Genomic DNA, 23,033 nt, shown 5'->3' with positions numbered 1-23,033 from the left:
AAGTAGATAGTATACCAGGAGTGCCAAAAAAAGTATACACATGACTTGTATTCATCTTTTGTTATCAGTATATATTGAGCATTACAATTTTAATAAACTTTTTTCCTTTCTTAAAATGTGTATACATTTTTTTGGCACCCTCTGTATTTAGTAGGTTTAGGTCATTTATAAATATTTCACAAACTTAATAAAAGTAGGCTGAATGAGATTAAATGGCTTGACCAAAGTCAGACTGCTATTATATTAAATGTCAGTGGTAGACTGAATTCTATTAAATTCTGCAACTCTACAATACTTAGTTTGGCACTAAAGAAAGAAAAACTATTAGTTCAGGAGCTAGAATCACAGAAAGAGCCATTCTTCATCTTACAGAATCCGTTTCTCTAAACATGTACATACATCCAATTCCAGCTTTCTAGTAAATGCCAGTTGGAAAAATTGGCTTCTCCTTAGCTGAGGTAAGGGCGTGTCCCTGCATTTTCTTGACAAATCTCTTGATGTGGTAAGAATAAAATTGCAAACAGGGTAGATTTTATTTTGCTCTTTCTCATTAACTTGCAGATTCAATTAAGGTTGTGTTCACTTTTAAATACCAGAAAATCCCAACAGTAGAAATGAGAGAAGGGAAATTTTCTCACGCAAGAGGTCCAGAAATAGCATTCCAGAACTGGTTCAGCAGCTTCCACATCCATAATGGGTTGGCTTTTGCCTTCCTGCTTCTCACTACATGGACAAAGTTGTAAAAGGGCAAAGGGACATATATGCCATTTTTACTAGGTGGTGCTTTCAAGAAAGTTTTTACGGTAATCAGACTTCTTACATTTCAACTGTATCACGTGGCCCCTTGCAGCTAGAAAATGACTAGAGAGACTGAGTAGTGTCTGTATCTTGTGCTCCCTTTGTTTAATGCCTTTTAGCATGATATACATGTACCTAATATAATAATAATGCATTGTACCTTTTAGATTTACATTGGTGCAGAAGCATACAGTGGAATTTAACCAAGTGGCAATGGCTAATTCAGATGGATCCGAAGCTATGCTGAACCGAGTGATGACGAAAGATAATATTGGTGTTGCTGTGGTATTAGAGGTCCACAAAGAACTATTTGGAGCAGGTGAGTGCAGTTTAAAATGTTCTTAACTGAAAATAAACACCATCCCAAGTTTTCCTATCTCAAATTTAAGTGCAGAGAATCTTGCTGTTACTTTTTGCACAGTTATTTTCTTGTCTTTTGTGGAAAGTTAAGGGAGGTGGGCAGGAAAATAGCACTAATTATGTAGAGTATCATATATTTCTTGGGATATTACTTACCAGGTAATCTGTAAAAAGGAAAGTCTTTAATATGCCATTAATTCCAAAAGATTATTTGAAACAGGAAATGTTTTAGACTGAAGTTGGAAATTATGAGTTGGTTCTCTTAGCCATATTTTTAACTTGTAGAGAGTGAAAGTTTTTGTCTTTAAAGTTAAGCACTTGACACGTTTTCCCTAATTTCTTTGTTATATCTCAGTCATTGTCAGGGTAGGAGCAGATCTTTGCTCTACCTGCTACTTCTCTTTTGCATTTTAGATTTTTTTTATAGCTTTCTTTAGTCAGAAACGTATATACTTTGCATATCTAGACCTTTTGCCCCTCTTTTTACAAGCTGCCTTTGAGCATTTCATTAACTATATTTTAGGCAAGAACAAGAAGAAGGTGTAAGGCCATAACAGGACTTTTATTTTTATTTTTTTCTCCCGTACTTACTAGCTGTAGCAGAAAAGATTTTTGCCATGAGCATTTATATGAATTATTCAGACCATGCATATTTTGCAAGCCTTTTTTCACCATTTATCCATCATCAAAGACAACCAATCTTTGATAGGAAGATTTTAAATTTTTTTCTGTTTTAGTCTCTCCATTTCTACCCTCTTTTATATCCTTTCCAGTCTCAAAAGTTTGGTACCTTTTTTCTGGTAATGTGAAAATTGTATTTCTTTTGGAGTTTTACTCCTTTTAATTTTTCAGAAGAGTAATTATAAATTATACAGTAGACACTTTCATATTTTGAACTATGTCTCTCTTGTACTCCTAGAAGAAGAATTTAATATTATAGAAGATGCTTATGGCCCTTTTGAAGGGGCAAGTTTTTAATATTTAATACAGTGAACATTTATTTAATCTGTAGCCAAAAGTGACACAATAAAACTGCTAGGAAAAGAAGAGACCTTAGAGAATTTTGGCTGAGGGTTTTTAATCTTATGATTAAATTACTTTAAAAATGACTATTTCTGTTACATATAAAAGATACTTCAGTTACTTGTTTAATTACCATATTTAAAAAAAATAGCTTAGTAAGATGGATGGAAATTTTACCAAATAGTAGACATAGAAAATTAGGTCTTTTTCTGCAGAGCTTATTTTTTTCAATATAAAAATTTAAGAGACATTTCTATAGAAATTTCAATAGAAAAATTAATTTTGTATGTTCACTAATATTCCATCAGTACTAAAGTATATAAATTAAAGGTGAGAGGGCCTCTTATTCATACTCTGTAGGAGTATGTTGTTTATTTCTCTATACATTACTATCATAGAACATGTGTATATAGTTTTATTTAAATGGCATCATACCATGCATTTTAAACTTTATGCCTTACATGTTAAATAAGTTCAATTTTCACAATTCTAAATGTATTTCCCTGTCTGCCATTTTGAAAGTACTATGTTAATATTTATTTTGAAAAAAATCAAAAAAACAGAATTTTAGGGAAAAAAAGAACCTTAGAGATTTTCTAGTTGAATATCTTCATTGTCTAGATGAACCTGAGCACGAAAAAGTAACTGGCTTAAGATCACATAGAATAATTAGTAATAAAGCCAAGTATAAAACCCAAGTGTCCAGACTTTGAGAGCACGCTATTCCCTAATTCTCATTTCTTTCTTTTTTTAAATGTTTTATTTTAGAGTATTTTTAGATTTACAGAAAAGTTGCATAGATAGTACAAAGAGTTCCCAGGTATTCTTTTACCCAGTTTCTCCTGTTATTAACATATTAAAACGTACATTTGTCACACCTAAAATACCAACGTTGGTACATTACTGTTAACTAAACTGGACTTCATTTAGAATTCACTGGTTTTTCCATTAATGTCCTCTTTGTGCTCCATGGTCCTATCCACGGTACCACATTGCACTTAATCATCATGTCTCCCCAGTTTCCTCAGGTCTGAGCCATTTTCTCAGTCTTTCCGTGTTTATCATGACCTTCATAGTCTTTGGGAGTACTGGCTGGGCATCCTGTAGAACATTCCCTAATTCGAATTTGTCTGATGATTATACTGGAGTTAGAGGTTTGGGGGAAGAGCACCTCAGAGGGGAAGTGCCCTTCTTGCCACGTCATATCGGGTAGATGCTATCAATGTGACTTATCACTGAGGATGTTAATCTTGATCACGTGGTTACCAGGTTTCACCACTGTAAAGTTACCATTTTTCTCTTGAAGGAGTTTTTAAAAACTAATTTTAAACTACAGAAGTGATAAATGTCTTCTCCTTGTAAGAAAATATAAACATCACTGAAAAGTTAATGCTTTTAACTTTAACTAATGGGGACTTTAATACTGGTCCCCATTTCACTTTCTGAGAGGCAAACAACTGTTATTGCTTTGAGCTTTTTCAGTGCTTTTACATCCATGCATATGTCCCCATAAAATACATATATGTAGTATACTTTTATAAGTGTTAGTTTTCTATGTAAGTGATCTGTCATACTCTATGGATATCTTTCTGCAACTTGCTTTTTTCACCCAACAGTGTGTCTTAGAGATCTGTCTCTGCTGTTCTCTTTAAAGGCTGCATTATATTTTAGTACACACTACAGATTACGTAGCCAGCCCCCTACGGATACTTGCTGTCATTTTCCCCCCTATTAGAAACCATGCCTACTGAACTTTCTTGTACATACCTCCTTGTGCATATGTGTGTTGCTTATTTTTTTTTTTAATTTCAGATGTACAAAACAACATAATGATTAGACATTTACAAACCTCACAAAGTGATGATCCCAACAAGTACCATACAAAATACCATACATAGCTATTACAGTACCATTGACTATATTCCCTATACTGTACTTTACGTTTTGTGATAATATATATATATTCACATATATTTTTTAACTATAGTCGACATTCAGTATTTTATATTAGTTTCAGGTGTACAGCGCAGTGGTTAGGCATTTATATAATTTATAAAATGATCCCTTCAATAAGTCTAGTACCCATCTGACACCATACATAGTTTTTACATTATTGGTTATATTCCCTATACTGTATTTCACATCCCTGTGACTATTTTGTGACTACCAATTTGTACTTCCTAATCCCTTTACCTTTTTCACCCATCACCTCAACCCCCCTCCCATCTAGCAACCATCAGATTGTTCTCTGTATCTATGAGTCTGTTTCTGTTTTGTTTGTTCATTTATTCTGTTCTTTAGATTCCACATACAAGCGAGATCATATGTTATTTGTCTTTCTCAGTCTGACTTACTTCACTTAGCATAATATCCTGTAGGTCCATCCATGTCATTGCAAATAGTAACAATTCATTCTTTTTTATGGCAGAGTAATACTCCGTTATATAAATGTACCACGGTTTCTTTATTCAATCGTGTATTGATGGGCATTTTTGATGGGTTTCCATGTGTTGACTATTGTGAATAGTACTGCAGTAAACAAGGGTGCATATGTTTTTTTGAATTAGTGTTTTGGATTTCTTTGGATAAATAAATACCCAGGAGTGGCATTGCTGGGTCATAAAGTAGTTCTATTTTTAATTTTTTGAGGAATCTCCATACTGTTTTCCATAGTGGCTGCACCAATTTGCAGTCCCACCAACAGTGAGGATTTCCTTTTCGTCACATCCTCACCAACACTTGTTGTTTGTTGATTTATTGATGATAGCCATTCTGACAGGTGTGAGGTGGTATCTCATGTGGTTTTTATTTTCATTTCTCTAATCATTAGTGACATTGACCACCTTTTCATATGTTTATTGGCATCTATATGTCCTCTTTGGAGAAGTGTCTGTTTAGGTCCTCTCACCATTTTTTAATTGGATTGTTTGTTTTTCTGGTATTGAGTTTATGAATTTTTAATAAATGTAGGATATTAACTGCTTATCAGATGTATCATTGGCAAATATCTTCTCCCATTCAGTAGGTTTTTTTGTTTTGTTGATGGTTTCCTTTGCTGTGCAAAAACTTTTTAGTTTGGTGTAGTCCCATTTGTTCATTTTTTCTTTTGTTTTTCTTTTCCGAGGAGATATATCATTAAAAATATTACTAAGGGTAATGTTTGAGAGTTTACTTTCTATATTTTCTTCTAGGAGTTTTATGATTTCAGGTCTTACATTTAAGTCTTTAATCGATTTTGAGTTTATTCTTGTATATAGCATAAGGAGGAGATCCAGTTTCATTTTTTGCATGTATCTGTCCAGTTTTCCCAGCACCATTGATTGAATAGAGTGTCTTTGCCCCAGTGTAAATTCTTGCTTCTTTTGTCATAGATTAAATGACCATATAGGCACGGGTTTATTTCTGGGCCCTTTATTCTGTTCCATTGATTTCTGTCTCTGTTTTTATGCCAGTACCATGCTGTTTGATTACTATGGCCTTGTAGTATAATTTGATAACAGCTTGATAACTTCAGCTTTGTTCTACATTCTCAGAATTGCCGTGGCTGTTTGGGATTCCATATACATTTTAGTATTATTATGTTCTAGTTCTGTGAAAAATGTCATTGGTATTTTGAGAGGGATTGTATTGAATGTATGTATTGCTTTGGGTAGTATGGACATTTTAACTCCGTTAATTCTTCCTATCCATGAACATGGTGTATGTTTCGAATTGATTTGTATCTTCTTTGGTTTCTCTGTTTAATGTCTTATGATTTTGTGAGTACAGGTCTTTTACATCCTTCGTTAAATTCATTCCTAAGTATTAGGTTGGTGCAAAAGGAATTGCGGTTTAAAAGGATAAAAATAATTGCAAAAACTGCAATTACATTTGCGCCCACCTAATATAGATATAGATATAGTTATAAATAGGGTTGTTTTCTTAATTTCTCTTTCTGATCATTTGTGATGGGTGTATAAAAATGCAACCGATTTCTGCCTAATTCTCATTTCTTAAGTTACCTTATTTGGGTGTATGGTATGAAATTGTCTTGGTAGGAAATTCATTTCCTCATTTTATTTTGTATAGGTTAATATAATGTTACTGCCTTTTACTACTGACCTATCACTGATGTGCTCAGAAAGTGCAAGGTAAATGAGTACTGGGCAGTAGGAAGAATTTAAAGTTTAAATGACAGAGATATTTAAAGTGCTTGTTTACACTAAGAACCCAGCAAATCAAGGTATTATAATCAAATATTGATTATATCATGGTATAATTTCTAACTTCAGCATATAGAGCAGGAGTCAACAAACTTCCTGTAGAGGGCCAGGTAGTATTTTAGGCCCCATGAGCTACATGTGGTCTCTGTTGCAGTCTAAAAAATATTTTGTAGACCCCCTTATAAAACCAGCCCTAGCTCATGCAGGCTCTACAAAAACAGGTGGTGGGCCAGATTTAGTCCATGGGCTGCAGTGTGTCGACCCTCTAAAGGAGTAGTTCCTATGTTGAGATTACTGGAATCAGCACTTTAGCGTCTCAGAACTACTTTATGAGATAAAGGGGAAGATGTAAGTTAATGGAAAAGAGTGAAGAAGTGGCTATGGGTTTGGGGAGAAAACCTTAAGATACTGCTTTTTTGAAACATAAAGCATAACCTTATCCTCCTGTTTCTAATGTTTAAATTTAGGTATGAAGCCTATTCATGCTGCAGACAAACAGCTGCTTATAGTGGCAAATGCTCACATGCATTGGGACCCGGAGTATTCTGATGTGAAACTCATCCAGACCATGATGTTTGTCTCAGAGGTTAAAAACATTCTGGAGAAAGCCTCTAGTAGGCCCGGCAGCCCAACCGCAGACCCTAATTCCATCCCGCTGGTGCTATGTGCAGATCTTAACTCATTGCCAGATTCAGGTATTTTATAACATCATTCTCATTGCTTTCAGGTGTGCTTTTAATTCTAGTTGAAAAGCCAGCTAGCTCCTAAATTTTGAGTAGAATTTCTCTTCTAAACTACTAAGTGTATCAGTAAGAATCCCAGGGATGGGACATAGGGTAATTGAAGCTATTTCCAGAGGTGTATGCAGGTATAAGGGACACAAAACATTGAGTGATGCAGTATTCTGCCACTAGGGGAGTTAGGGACCCACTGCACCTGAGAGGAAAGTGGTGGGGAGCTGTAACCAGAAACTGGAAAAAGTAGTTATAAGGAGAGGCCAACGTAATCGGAGAGATGGCTTTGAATTAAGTAGTGTGGTCAATTCCTGGCAAACCACCAGCGGGAGCCAGTGGAATACATGTCCTTGCCTCACTCTGCTGCTGTCTTCTGCTCTCCTGCCAGTGCTGCTCGTTGCCCAAACCTGACTAAAAGCTGTGGGGGTGAGGGGAATGGAGGGCTTTGCAGTTGATACAGTACAGGGCAGCCTCCTGTGCCACCGAGTGCAGTGGAGACAGGTGATCTGAAGAAGCAACCAGAAAATATTCAGCACAGGTAGCTCTATCTAGTTTAATAACATTGACAGCTTTGAAATGAATTCATTAAATGATATTTGAATACTAATACTAGGTGCAGAAACATGATCATAATTCTTTTAGGATTTCGTATTTATTCTTGAGCTTTACTAAACTACTTCATGTCCTAACTTACAGATCTCTGTAAAAAAATCAATTCTGCAGTTTAGATATTAAATTTCAGATGGAAAACATTCAAGTATTACTGTTTTGCTATTACCAAAACATGTTCTAAATTTTGTCTATTTTAAATAAGCTATTCTAAATTATTAAAAATAATAACTCAGCAATGAATATAAAATAACCCAAAAGCCCACAATTGGACTATTCATAAAAGTCACAAATCTAGAAAACATCTTTACTTTTTCTACTTAGGAAATAAATGCTGAAATCATCCTTTCACAAATGTTTGGTTTTAGCCCCATTGCCACCTTACTTAACACCTTCTTCTTTCCTTATCCTTCTTTTGGGCTGAATTGCTTTCAAGTACAGGTTTCCCCCATCTCATTTGATTTGCTTAAGCCAGTGAGCTGTCGTTTGGCAGCATGGCTTGGTGAGCTGATTCTGGAGGCAGACTGTCAGGTTTGGGTCCTGGTTCTACCATTCACGAGCTATGTAATCTACAACTAAGTTTCTCACTGTATACTAAGTGGCTGATCATTTTATCCACCTCATAAAGTTGTTTGTGATGTTTAAGTGTGTAGAGCACTTAGAACAGTGCCTCGCATACAGTAACTAATACGTAAATAATAGCTCCTTTTCAGCTGTTCACAATTTAGATAATGTGCTCATCACTTATTCATTATATATTGCTCTCATTTCTGATCACAAATAGAGATGATTAACTGTTCACTAATCATCATCATTAGAAGGATTGTGATTTTTTTTCATGTTTACTTATTCAGTGAAAGCAGTGTCCTTTTTTAAATGTTTCTACTCTCTTCAGCTTTTAGATACATCTAAAATTTTTGAAAGTGATATACCTCTAGCATACATTGTCTTTTATACTGTCAGACTGAAAAAACTCTCTGTAGCTCAAAATGATGATGTTGCATAGGGCAAACTAGATGTTGAAATGTTGAAAATGTAAAATCTATTTTTGTTGTAAATTATTTTTTATTACGTATGCTATATTTTACATATTCCCAAAGTTGTTGATTGACTGCATAGAAGGATGAAATGCTGAAGAGATAGTGGTTGGAATAATATTCCAAAAACATTTAGGGTCAAGACCTTCCTGGTGAATGCCACCCTCGGCCCTGGAAGTCATCTTTATCTTGAAGAACCATTTAGAAAATGAGGATATATCTGGGTCATCCTAATACTTTGCTCTGAAATAGGCAAATACCCCTCAATTTGATTGAGCCATGTGAAATTGCTGATCCTGGTTTGTTTTTTTTTAACAACAAAAAGGCAGTTTCATATGACTTAACCTACTAAACACACTTTGAACCTGATGCATTCAACTGGCAACTGGTTTTTGACCAGGAAGTCGTGTGTAAGGTCTAAATGGTGGTGTTTCTTCCTTCTTTATTTTGTTAGGTGTTGTGGAATATTTAAGCAATGGAGGAGTAGCTGACAACCATAAAGACTTCAAGGAGCTTAGGTACAATGAGTGTCTTATGAACTTCAGCTGCAATGGAAAGAACGGAAGCTCAGAAGGGAGAATCACACATGGCTTCCAACTAAAGAGCGCCTATGAAAATAACTTGATGCCTTACACCAATTACACCTTTGATTTCAAAGTGAGTAATAGCTCTATGCTGCTGTAGAAATTATTTCAAATATAAACATGTGACAAGAAAGATACATTATTTATGCTTAATTGCATAATCTTCAGGAATTTTTAGATTCTCAGAATGCCTTGGCTAAGTATGCTCCTAAATGCAAGGAGGTCTGTAAGGTTTTGTGATTGTTATTGTTGACTTAAGAATTCTTTTTGTTCAAATTTCAAATAATATTGATAATAGCAAAAATGTCCACAATGCTTACTTTGTGCTAGGCACTGTTCAGAACACTTTATATTTACTAGTATAGTTCATCTTCACCTGTCCATACTATCCTTAACTTTCAAGAAGGATCCAAAAAATAAGCAACCTGATAATAGCTAAACTCTTAATTTATATAGTATTCTCTCAAAATTTTCTTAGTTCTTTCTATTGATACCTTATTTAAGTTTGCCAGTTTTCTTTGGGAAATGGCGTTAGAGAGAGTTGTACTTAGGATCTGTTTTATCCACATAGTCATATAAAATATCCCCAGGTGGTGGAACACTCCAGCTTAATAAAAGGAAAAGAAAGATATTTTTGCAAAGTAAGAAAAAAACTTAGATTAACCATTGTACAAGACCAGTTGTTCTTTAGAAAAATTGATTGTAGTGGTTTTCTGTCATTAAACCCTTTTGCTAATTTTCTGATCACTCTATCTGCCTGTAGCTCTTCTCTATTGTACCTCTGTTTGATTTTCTGGCTTTTTAGGCATCTCTACTAAAATACTACACTGTCCTGAGAAAACACAGATGTTAGAAAGGGGTTTGGTGTAAGAATTCTAGAAGGAATTTAATAAAATACCAAAGGAAATTAATGAAACGGGCTCTTGTACGTCTCCAAAAACCTTTTTCCATTTTTAGTGCTTATTAGCCTCTTTCCAAGAAATTGTAGGAAGAAGAAAGGAAGTTCATTTGCTGGTGTTGTTAGTCAGCTTTTGTAATTATGAAGTGGGGGAAAAAGTCGCTTAGAAGTTGATTCTAATTTTAGTATTTTTGCTACTAGAGTAGATAATACTATCCAGCAATAGTTGACTTTGTTCAAATCACTCATATACAGTGATGTGCTGCTAAATATTTAATAGCCGTCTTTCTGGAAAAAGAAGCCCCAATTTGTAGTGTTTGCTGATTTTTGTGGTGTAAGTACTCCCACTGTAGTAGATTTCAAGCTCCCAACATAATACCATTGAACATGAGCTAGGATCAAGTGCTAAGAAAGCAGGTACTAGCTGACCCTAGCACACCATTGCTCTTGTGTAAGCTTAAAGGAAAACCTCTAAATTTAATGATACATAGTTTATCATCAATTCCTATCCTTATGACTGTAGTGATGTATACTACACACATACACATCAGAGTTGATACATTTCTACCAGCATAATCCCAGGAAACTAATAAAAGTTCCCCAAAATAAGTGTTCAATAATTCTACAATTTGTATTGTTGTTTTGGTATGTATGTAGGTAAAAAGACCAAATCATTTCTACCTCATCTAGGCTTTTATAAAGATTACTTTTTCCTTATCCATAAAGTAAAAATTGGAGAAACAAAATTTGGGATATTACTCTAAGCCATCTTCCTCAATCATATTTAGTTTTAAAATTGTTTGTTAATGTTTCTTGAGAAGATCTTACACGTGTGAATAACTGAATCAAAAATCTTATCGAACCATTTACATTGTCCGAAGTACAGGTAAAGAGCGAAAAGTGCATGGCTCAGAGTGTTTGATGTTTGGATATGTAGGATAGGATGGGAAAGAAGGACAGAGCTATAAATCTGGGAATGAGGCATGCATAGGAATGAGGTAAATATGCTGGCTGTCTGGATAGATGGATGGGATGAGAAGGTGGAATGGGATGAGAAGGAAGGATGACTAGAGAACAAACTAAAGGTATACCTGACTAGACAGAATTACGCTTTTTGTCCACGTAATAGACAATGAACCTTTCAATTTTATACAAAGCATTTTAAGTAATTAGTGCTGTATGAGTATTAAAAGAAATCAGTAAAAAAGGATAGGTAACATTAAATATAAAAATGGCAAGTGATGAACGTTAAATACAGATCCAGATGCAGTATCTTGCTATTGCATCAATGGAGTGTTACGTTTTGCTTTCTTGGCTCAGCTTTTGTTTACTTTCTTGATCCTTGAATAACTTAGAAATGTAGAAAAGTGGCATTTAGAACTCAGACTTATTTAATGTAGACCTTAGTAGTAAATCTTTGTTAATTATGAAATTTATAGTATATAATTTTCTCATAGTAAAAATTTTCTTATAGTAAAAATTTTCAATTTTTTTATAAAACAAAGTTTAGCATAATGCTAGCTCAAACTATTTTCATTATTTTTACATTTTTCTAAAATACAGTTCTGTAGATTTAATATAGTCTTTACTCATATAGACTGTTTTCCTACATTATAATCTTTTTTAAAAAGAAACAATTTGAATCAAAAAAGGTTAAGAATCATTAGTCTATAACCTTTGTGAATATGATATAATGTATACATGTATATATCTAAATATTTGGGTGGGTTCACAGACATGACCTTGTAAGTGTTTTGGTAAGAGCTTTTACTCTGATGTTTCAAACCAAGACATAGTTACAAGTGATGCTTCCAGTTAAATACAACTTACTTTCTGGAGTGTTTAACATTTTTCTTGGGGCCTGTGTTTGCAAAGGATTCTGACTCTACCAGCTAATGTACATAATGACACCCTCATAAAGTGATAGGATATAGAAGGTTTTATTCAACATAAGTAATTAAGAATATTTTGTTTGTATTTTATTTTAATGCTTGAAGCAAAGGGTAGTCTCATAAATGAAAGTAAAACCACCCTGAGACTTATTAACCCTCTTCCTAAAATATCACTGCAGAAGTAGGCATTAAACAAAATGAAGGTCTAATACCTTGTACTAATATCATTTCTATTTGGACTTGGAGTATTAATGGCAGAAAGTCCTCCCTGGTATTCAAGTGGGTTCCTTAATTTGTGGTAAAGTAAGTTTAGGGTATCTAATGTTGAATAGGGCCCTCTCCATCAAAAGATGAATTGTTTTGTTATTTTGGTCTTGATCACCTCAAAAACAGCAAACTCTAAAGTAATTGTTTCCAAAATTTCATGCTATTAATATAATTTTTTTCATTAAAAGTTGTTTTTGGTTTCTTTTGTTTGTTTTTAGTATCCTATTTCATTGTGATACCATATAAAATATTAGCTGCAACTCATTATGTAAATAGGTACTTCCAGATGTGAACCTATTTTTCCATAGTTGTGCTCAAGCTCTCTTGATATAGGTAGGAAGAAAATTTGACTTTACTCTCTTTCCTACTCAGACTGGGGCAGTAAAAGCACAGTAGGTTTAAAACTTACTGATCACACAAATTCTGAGAGACACAATTGATAACATACACTATGAGTCCCTGCTGAATATTTTTTTGCTAAGGTGTCGTTATGCAGCAAGAAATGCAGAATTTAGAGTATGCCAGGATTTGTAAAAAAAAGAGTATTCTAAACTAAAGAACAGATTAGAACAATTAACTATATGTAGTATCTTATATGTATGTAACAAACCTGGGAAAGCTGAACTAGGATTAGCAAGTTTGAAAACATGCTTTACACATGGCTTCGTTACAATCTGTTTAGGTACCTTGATGTGCAAATAATTGAAAACAATGTGAATTATCATTAAAGGAATCAATTTGTATCATACCTTTTCATTAACCACATATATATTTATATAAGTATCCTTGCTTTCTGCTTATTATAACTGTTAGAGTTAATGCAGCTTCCATAATGTTTATACTGATATATTAGATTTCATTAACCCAAGCAAGCCAATTCTAACGTGGTGTGATTAGCTTCTCAATTTGCTTCCACCACTTACACACAAGTGTGAGACTGTGATTCCAGGAGGGCGCTGTGTTTCCCTATGGAGCCACTTGACACTTTGTCAAGATAACCAGAGTACAGGTTACTCAGGGATTTGGCTTTTACAAATTACAGATTGTTCTTAAGATATCTTGAGTTTTCTTATTTCTAAGCATATGTTCTCTTTTTTTCCCAACCCCCAATCTCTTTCCAGGGCGTGATTGACTACATTTTCTATTCCAAGACTCATATGAACGTGCTTGGTGTCCTGGGGCCTTTAGATCCTCAATGGCTGGTTGAGAACAACATCACTGGGTGTCCACACCCTCACATCCCTTCAGACCACTTCTCACTGTTAACACAACTTGAACTCCACCCTCCACTCCTGCCTCTTGTCAATGGTGTTCACTTGCCTAATCGGAGGTAGTGGAGTCCTGCCCCGCAAAGACGGGGTATCTGTTGCTATGGACCTGTACAGTTGTAAATCAAAGTATGTAGGAGTGAAGTATGGCCATCCTTAAGCTGCTTCTTCGGGTTCCTTTATGTGTTTGCTATAAGATTTTGTATATTTTTGTGCATATTGGTATCATTTGGCACTAGGGCTGGAACCAAAGTATTACTCTCTTTCCAAAATTTTAATTTAACATGTTTTTAAGTTGGACCTTCTTTATATTATATTAGCAGTCAGTATTCATAATTGATAAATCACCAATTCGAGGCCCAACAACAATGTATTTGTTTTTTTCAAAACAAATACCTTCCTTTAAATGGTTTCAAATAAGCCAACCATTTTTGTAAAAGTCCTTTTAAAAAAACTGTAAGATTTTAAACTGGAGCATGTCTTTTAGGGAAAACTTTTTTCAATTATAACAAACTGATTTTTGGCTCCCTGAGTCATTTGCACATTTATAAAGCACTTAAATTTGCTAGATCTGTACTTAAGCAATGATATAGCTTCTAGCCATAATAGGAAAAATTGAGGAATTAAAGGTGGTTGCACAATATGCTTTCAAAATCAAGCATTTAACAGCACATGACAGTTTGTTAGGCTAACAGGCTGGTTGGTTTTTTGTTCTGTTTTGTTTTTTGAGGAATCACTGTATTTTGTTCCTCTATTATAGCCTTATTGGAAGTATTCTAAGCCTCTCTCTACAGTTTATTTATAGGGAAACAGCAGGTAATTTCATTTGCCACACATCTTGAAAATAGAATTTGGTGTCTTTAGGATGCTTACCAAAATAGTGTCCAGTATTTTTCATTATTCCCATCCACTGTTTTCTGTTTGGTTGTGCTGGGAAAACAGATATTATATGATCTGTGTCATTTTTGCTGTTATAGTCAAATGTTAAAAAAATAACTACTGAATGAAAAGGCCCTCATCAAAGTTTTAGAAGGGGAAAGCTATACACAAGTATTTCATGGGTTTCCCAAAGTAGGTCAGGTGGCTGTTGGTTTTGGCTTTTTGAGGTGACAGTGGAAAGAATTTGGGGGAGAGAGGAAACAGGGAGTCATTGAAAACCTTGGATCATTTTTCCTGACTCTAGTTGCCAAATGGCCATTATATGCTTTTAATCTTTGTTTCCGTTGTCTGTCAGGGTTGAATTAAGAAGCTACTGGTTTATTCCCAACTGTTGATGCTCTTTAGATATGTTGGAATCCTTTTTTTGCCCAGGAGGGTCCAGTTGAAAATCTGTGACTCGAGGCAGTGAAGGTAATACCGTTTTCTGGGGGAAAAATTGGTTAGCTACTTGATGTTAATTATGGCACAGTAACAGGAAAAGGTTGTGTCTGTGTTTTTAAGTTTTTCTTTATTCTGCTTTTTTGCTGCTATAAGAATTTTCTGAAATTTATATTTTAAACTTTTCATGCACTTTACTGTTTCTAGTCTCAAAATGTGATATTTTTAATAAACAAGAAATTTTCCATTATGTGAATGAAATTTTAAAAGAAAATAGCCTATATTTGTGTCTCACTAATATATAAAGTACAGGTCAAATTTAAATTATTTAATTAGTTTTAAATATATACAATTTCTTTCAAACCTGACATTTTAGGCTGTTCTATTAGTCTTAAATGATGCTTTTCCTTTGGTCATTTTATACTGATTTCTTCCATAGTAAATTAATCAGGCTATATAATGTAATATTTCCCCTGAAGGGTAATTTTAGTGGGATGAGGGTGGTGGGATGATGTGATATCGTATGGAATTGCATCAGAAGGTTTCTGTAAAGCCTAAACTCCCTTTTAAAAGTGCCTAGTGATGAGGCATTGTTTGTCATCTATTATAATTGGAATGTCATTGTAGTTGAGTAAAGTTTGATGTAAATAAAATATTCTTTTAAAAATGTTAAAGTACCAGAATAAACAAACACACAAAGAAACAACCCTTAAGATGACAGATTTTCCTCAATGTGCAGGTATCCCTTCCTATATACCTCAAGCATTCAACATCTAGCCATGCAAATTGATTACCTGAAGCATAGTACTGGAAAGTAGAATAGCATGAAAAACTTAATTTTGTGGACATTACCTTTTTTTGTAATCAGCTACTGTATATTTTATTTGAAGTCTTTTATTTTGGGTGGGTTTTCTGCTCTGGAGGTATATGCACTAACAGAACATTTTCCTCCTTTCATATACGCATGTTAATTAGCAATGTGAGCAATATTTCCTACCATACTTCACTCCCAGTATTTTTTGAGATGTTTGTATAAAATGGAATTTAAAGTTTCACTTATGATTGTATATGAACCACAGAGGAGCCCATTTATTAATAAAAAACTTTTTTAATGGTTTAATGTAGAGGGAAAAATAAAAACAATTGGGAAACATTGTAAACAGCTTAAGTTTATTTTGTGTATGAGCTAGGCACTCTGTTGCAGGAAGGTGTGTAATTGGGTTCTCTCTGCTTCCAAATGCACTCTTTCAAACCATTCATAATCCTGTGTATTTTTAATGTGGTTTTAGTAAATGTTGGTGGTAGCTCTGTTGAAGTGGGTAATTGTGTTATGTTTTGGGTGGCACACACACTTGGGGCATGGTAACCCAAATTTCATGTGCACGGTTTCCCTTTAGCCCATTGCCCGAATTTCAGACACCCTTTACCCTTTGTTCCCTTTGTAAAAGGAGTGGTATCTGTTTTGAGCTGCCAATTCAGATGATCAGAAATGCTGCTCTCCTCAGTATTGTCTTGTTAAAACACATGCCATTTGGAACTTTGGCAGTGAGAAGCCAAAAGGAAGAGGTGAATGACATATGGTATATGCTCAATGAAAGTAAAATATTTATGCTCATATACTTTCTAGTTCTTGGAATAAGTTAATAAGCTTTATGCCATAGGGCTGCTGCATATTTTATCTGAAGATAAAAAAAAATGTGGGCATTTTCAGATCGTGATAATGTGCTTTTTTTTTTTACTGTTAAATATGATTTCTGATATTTATCGAAGAACTGGAGTGTTCTTTCAATTTATTAAAACAGTGTTGTTTGAGGAAGGGAAAAGCGCACTGTTTGCCATTCCCACAGTCATGCGAGTGCATGTCAAGCAAGTCACCCACTCTCAGGCATCAGAACCTGCCTCGTAGCTTTACATCTGATGGGGAATATCGCAGCATCCTCAGGACTGACATCTGGGAAAGGCTCACATCCACTTACTGCTCCTTGCTTGTTGACTTTGTTTTAAAATATTGTGCCTGGTGTCAACTTTTAAGCAACAGCACTGCCTAAAAGCAAGCAGAGAACAGAATCCCAGCACCATTCTAGACGCAACTTTTTAGAATTCAGATATAGTAAATCTGTTCAAGATTTATGATGTTTTATGTAAAAAAAATTTTGTACAATGTAGCTGAATATTTTTGTTTCATTTTTTTGATGTAAGGCGTGTGAACGTTTGTTTGAATATCACGTTACAGTCAGGTATGGCACAATGGGTTCTGAGACCAGCTTTCCCCCCTCCCATTTGCCTTGTTCCAAGCTCTTTGTTTTCAAATTACTTTTCTGATATTAATAGGCAAATATTTAATTTTACTAATAAGCATCCTGTGTGAATGTATTAAAGAAGCCACTGTGTTTTAGTGTTGTAGTTTGCAGAAATATAAAGCTTCATTTCTAATTTGTCCCAATTCTTTGGTGTCTTAGTTATATATTAAATCACAGAAAAGCAAGGGAGAAAGTTGAAAGATGTCTAAGGCTCATATCACTTGATTCTATGGCAAGTTATATTAGAATTGAGGATGTGGCACATTAAAACTGGAACATGGGCAAACATGGTGTTCCATTTTAAAATTGCATCTCCTAAGCATACACGGTTAAATAGGTGACAAAATCAAGTTTGTATTTGCATTTCCAAGAGTTTCATTAAAATCACTAATGCCATCTATAATTTCAAATCAAATAGCAAGGAGTAGAGAAAGCACAAGAAAAAGTAGGTTAAATGTTTTCTTTGATGGAACCAGAGGCATATGGTTCATCATTCCCAATCCAAGGCTAGATTTTCTAGCAATAAAAATTGGGTCCTAATATTTATTTGTTTCTAAGGTCTTATATTCTCAGTTTCTGAGGGATTTTTAATAACTTTGTAAAACGTACTGACCAGTAGCTTCGGTCACAGAAAACATCATGCCTTTCTGATACCTTTGGCAGGCCATAACAATAATGGTTTCATAGCAAGCAAAGACTTTATGGCACGTTTTCAAAGTAGCACTCATCTATATATTTTGACAGAAATGTGAATTCTCACACTGGTAATGTAGTCTCTTTCTCACCTGCCTTCCCCTTTTTTTTGAAAAAAAAATCACCTTTCTGAATGTGTGGAAGATTTGTTTAACCTTTTCCTTCTGAATTGTATCATGTTTGTAGAACTCTGCATTATAGGTAGACAAATTAACTAGGGAAATTAGAATATTTTTCTAAGCCAGAAACTTCAACTAAAGTTTTGAAATTGTACACAGATGAGAACTTTTATACTTAGGGTTGCTTTGGGTGCTTTAAATTTATAACAGTCTCATGATCACCAAATTGAATTCAAACATAAGTAAATTAACACATCTTTAACCTGGCCTATTTATCAAAGTTGTAATATGTTTAAGAACAGGATGCCAGCAGCATCTTTAATTTTACAGAGCGATGTGCAAATCTTCATTGTATAAATGTCACCTTTAAAATTCAAGGGTCAAAAGAAAAAAAGAAAACCGTTATACCTATACTGTAGGGTATTCTGAACAAGATCCACAGAAAGAAAAAGGAAAAAAAACAACCCAAACATTTATTTTCAAGAGGTGGTAAGGGAGAGCATGGCATGCTTCTTGTTTTAACCAAATACCTTTTTTATGTAAGTTTCTCTGTTGAATCACAAGTCCCAAGTAAAAAATAGGGAGACACCAGGAAAAGCAAGCTTTATCAACCTAGTTAGTAATTTCTTTTGGCATAAGTTTGTTTGGTTAGACTTGGGTTATTCTTGGAACCAAAGGAAAACAAGCATGCTGAGGTTTTAATCAGTAAACATTATCTCACTGAAGTAATGGAACTTTTTAAGTAAAGTAGTTTTTACTTTTAAAGCATATGAAATAAGGACATTTCTGCATATTAAATGTTGTTTCATGGCACATAGTATAAACTCAGCATTGTACTGAAATTAGAAATTGCGTTATCAGAAATACATCACGTGATGAAAAGGGTTTGCAAATGCTAAATGATATGATTCTTTTGGCATGGTACATTCAGCTATCAGAAACTTTCAGAAGGCATAGTTTGGCACCTATTAATTATTGTTATTTTAACAATCACCCCTAATTTAGTTAATTTCCCCATTTGTGTGTCTGTCGCTTTTAACTCTGAAGCATAAAAATCATTGGTAGCCCTCTCAGAAGCGGTCCTTTCTTGCTCATTGCAGTTTTGTGTTAATTTCTAATTACTGATATATGACTGTATTTTCTTTCTGGCTATCAATGTTTATATGTACCACGTTTGTTTAATTAGTTATCTTAACTCACACAATTGGCTCAGCATTGATGTGTCAAACAATGGCTTTGCTTTTTACTCAACAGGTTTAGTTTCCTGCTGCTTGTTTCCATCTTGATGCAGTAAGTGGTACAGTACTCTGGGTGTGTATTTATTCAGAAACTGTACTGTCCTTTCTCTGTGCTTAACTTGCTAAAAATATATTTCCTTACCTGTGAAATTCCTGAGCGGTGCTCTGCCAGCTTTTTTGTGAGGTGGGGTTTGGATAGCTGTGTTACTGCACACTGGATCTGGAATGGTTCAGTGTTGCGAGTGGCCAATTTCTTAAACACCAGCAGCACTGAGAAGTGCACCAGGGCATTCGTACAGTTGTCCAAATGCAAGCAGTTCTTTCACCTAGGAGAAGCTGAGGAATAGAGTTCATTGTAGTAGTTGGAATATTTTTAGGAAGATGAACATTTCAGTTTTGGTTTTTGTTGTCTCTGGAGTGTGGTGGTGTGGACAGAGTTTTGTTTTAAGAGAAAGAGTGTGTATGTCCCTTTTCTCTCGGAAAGGGCCAAGGTGTTGGTCAAAGGCAATGGATTAATTTGTATCTTCTGTTGTGATTTCTTTCAACTATAAAACAAGTGCCAACTCATTGTCCATGAGATGATCTACTCTTCCACTCAATTTGCCATTTGAATAGGGAAGGGTTCATTTATTTTCAGTATTTGGCATTGAATTCATTGTTTTGCATACATTCAAGTCATTCTGTGGCCTATAAAGTGTTTCTGTAACTAATGGTTGGAAAGCAAAGCACATGAGTTTAAAACTGAGCAAGATGTTTTGATAATTTTTTCCCTGAATACGTGGTAGTTTCTATTGATATTATGCTAAAGGAAATTCTGTTTTAGGTTGTATATTTACTTTGCTTTTGTCCTAAGAAAAAGTCTAGCACTAACTTAGTTTGTTATTGTGTTCTAATAATCAGTTTAAAATCTAAGATTTTCTTTTTTTTTTTTATTAGAAGATTTAATGAAGTGCCATGTAATTGTAGCTTACTAGTGTTTAATGTTTAATACAGTGGTTCTGTGGTGTTCTAATCATTTAACACTCTGTCATCCCTGGAGAAAGTGGTTCTACTTACTGAACACATTCTCTCTGACAAAATCACCAGCTGCTTTATTTTTCTATTTATTACAGTTAAACAGTTGATGAGGTCCGAATCTTGACCAAACTGCTCAGCTGAGATGTTTTTCACAATAGACACTGTACAAAATATTTGTGCAAAAGGACACAGTTGGGTGGTAGTATTTTTTCATTAATGTGAACACTGACTAAACAAAGCAGTCCTGCCTTTTAAATCCTGTGGCAGCTCAGAAGGGAGGTGCTTAAGAACCTTAACTACTGTCAGATGACAAAATACTTTTTCCATTTTGGAGATTGGGCACTGCTCGCATATGATGTATAGGGCTAAATATATGCTTGTTTCCTTGCACCTGTGTACTCCCCTTCTCTCCCTCCCTTGCCTTCCCCTGTAGGCAATAAATGGCCATTTTGCAACTGCATACCTTTGTCTTGGTTTTTTGCTCTTTACGTGTGCAGTATAAAGTGTCTGCTTTTAGGTCAGTTCCTGTCTTACGAAGTGAAGTAGGCAGAGCCAAGGTAATTCATTCAGGCAAAAAATTGCAAATTCATGCTATTTTTTTTTTTTTTTTGGTGAAAACTACATTACTCATTAAATAATACTTTGTTTAGAATAGATTCAGAAGTTAGTCATAGTTATGAGACTTGCTTTGGCTGAAGAAATCTGAGTAGATGGACATGTGTCACTTCAGAGTGGGACTTTAAAAGCCAGTGCGCAATGTGCCATGTTCCTTCTCCTTGCCTTGATGATCATGGAAGCATATGTTGAGATCAAACCTCTTATCCTAGATCCTTGAGTGACTTTGAGTAGAGCTCCCCTACTGACCTACATAGGACGTGATGTGAGAGAAACAACTGCTAAACCTCAGAGTCTTAATACAATAAAGGCGTGTTATTATGATGGTGCGGTCTAGCCCATCTGAGTGCTAGACACCCGCAGACACATCTGCGGAGGTGCCAGGGTTGACTAAAATCAACAGGTAGATGCACCAAGACCCAGAGAGTAAGTTCCTTCAGCAAATATCTATGGGGGATTGTAAAGACAGAAGTCAACATTCCAAACCCTCTTCTGTTTATGACCTACGAGAAAATACTGAAGTGTTTTCTTCAGAGAAAGGGTATCTTAAATCTTAGAATCTTGGAGTGGGGGGAGGAAAGGGCACAATGAAATAATTAGGAATTCTGAAAATTATGTTTAGGGGTATTTCAGTGGAAAATGATTTTCAGATAGAAGATAGGGTGATTACAACATTCACTGAGTGGCCTGCATTTCACCACGTGACCTTGGATAAAACGTATCCTCATTGGTAAAGTGAGCATAAGAAACTAAATCTCATGAAGTGGTTGTGTCAAGAAATAGATACCAAGACAAAGGCTTGCACGCAAGTGGGAGAAGTGATCCCACGAAAGCCAAGTAGAGGGCAAGGAAGAAGGAACTCAGGAAGGAGAGAAAGCCAAGTCAGGGATGCATTACTGAGCCTGTCACTTCCGTGGGCAGCAGGGGCACAAGCTGCAGCATAAGCTGTCTGAGGAGCAGAATACAATGTTTTCATGAGAGATGGGAGAGGAGGGAATTTATTTACAGGCTCCCATCTCCCATGAGGCAAGGGCTACTCCATGGGTATTAATTCCTTTTCCTTTCCATGTTTGTTCATCTATCATATTCACTAAGCAGGTTCCTGCAGGTATCCTGTAAGTAAGAGAGGGTTGTGGGTGCAGAAAACAAAACATTTGGTGTGGCTGAGGCAGTGCTCTTACGTTACCCTTGTGTGCAAATTGGTTGCAAGGCAGTGGTGAGAGGAAGCCAGCTGAGAGAAATCGAGGCAGAGCACAGAGGGGTCTGACACAGTGTACCCCTGGTACCACTGAGATCTCTTTGGACCCCAGTTACACCCACTTCATCACAGCCTTCTGGGTCATCACAGGCTGGCATCTCAATGAGATTGTACCTGGTGGCACAAGTACAGTCCACTGTTACAGCTGGTTCTGAGGCTATGATTCATATTTGTCATTTTCCCTCTCCTGTTATGCATGCCAGGTTTTACTCAGCTTTGCACCAACACATCAGGGGATCTAGGTTGCTTTCTTAAGATAGGCAAACCGGACCTTCACCCCAACAATTTTGGAGCTATGGTGCTGAATTTGCCCACTCATCTGGGCATGAAAGAACAAATAGCTGCCCAGTGAGTCCCTTGGGTTCCAGACATGCTTCTTCCTGCCTGCCTCCCATTGTGTAGCTGCAAGCCCACCTACTCATCAATGTGCTGACCCTTTGCTTGTACACCAGCACTGTGAGCCCCAGGTGACCCCTTCTAGGGGGCAGCCTACATCCAGTGCCTGTGAGGTGTGTGTGTATAAAGCCTCGTTCTTAATCCACCTCAACACCCCGGAAGGGCCATCCCATCGTCAGAGTCCCCAGGGTGCCTTCATTCAGCCTGCATCGTAACCCATCTACTACCTTGGTCAGTTCTCATTCCTTTCACAGGGTTTGATTCTGAGAGCAATCACTAACACCTTTCCTGCACACTAATCTCCATCTCAGAATATACTTCCCAAGGAATGCAACTTGCCTCAAGTTTCAAGGTGTCATGACAGCAGGACATCAGGACTGCCTCCAGGACTTCTTGCTAAGAATTTAA

At 35.6% G+C, this 23,033-nt stretch overlaps 1 protein-coding gene across 4 annotated transcripts in view; it reads left to right on the top strand.

Annotated features, from left to right (window-relative positions):
• Positions 1 to 18,543, top strand: part of CNOT6L (CCR4-NOT transcription complex subunit 6 like) — a 95,442-nt gene extending 76,899 nt beyond the window's left edge. For all 4 annotated transcript variants that reach the window (XM_081059690.1, XM_081059692.1, XM_081059691.1 and 1 more), the window contains 4 exons: positions 966 to 1,117; positions 6,851 to 7,078; positions 9,218 to 9,420; positions 13,526 to 18,543. In XM_081059690.1, the coding sequence (XP_080915816.1) occupies positions 966 to 1,117; positions 6,851 to 7,078; positions 9,218 to 9,420; positions 13,526 to 13,738 (796 nt within the window). In that variant the 3' untranslated portion in view covers positions 13,739 to 18,543. The remainder of the gene's footprint in view (positions 1 to 965; positions 1,118 to 6,850; positions 7,079 to 9,217; positions 9,421 to 13,525) is intronic.
• Positions 18,544 to 23,033: the final 4,490 nt, after the last annotated feature.

Source organism: Rhinolophus hipposideros (genome assembly GCF_964194185.1).
Source record: "Rhinolophus hipposideros genome assembly, chromosome: 1".
Taxonomy (NCBI): domain Eukaryota; kingdom Metazoa; phylum Chordata; class Mammalia; order Chiroptera; family Rhinolophidae; genus Rhinolophus; species Rhinolophus hipposideros.
The sequence above is the reverse complement of the archived record's forward strand: the minus strand, read 5'-3'. Positions and strand labels throughout refer to the sequence as shown.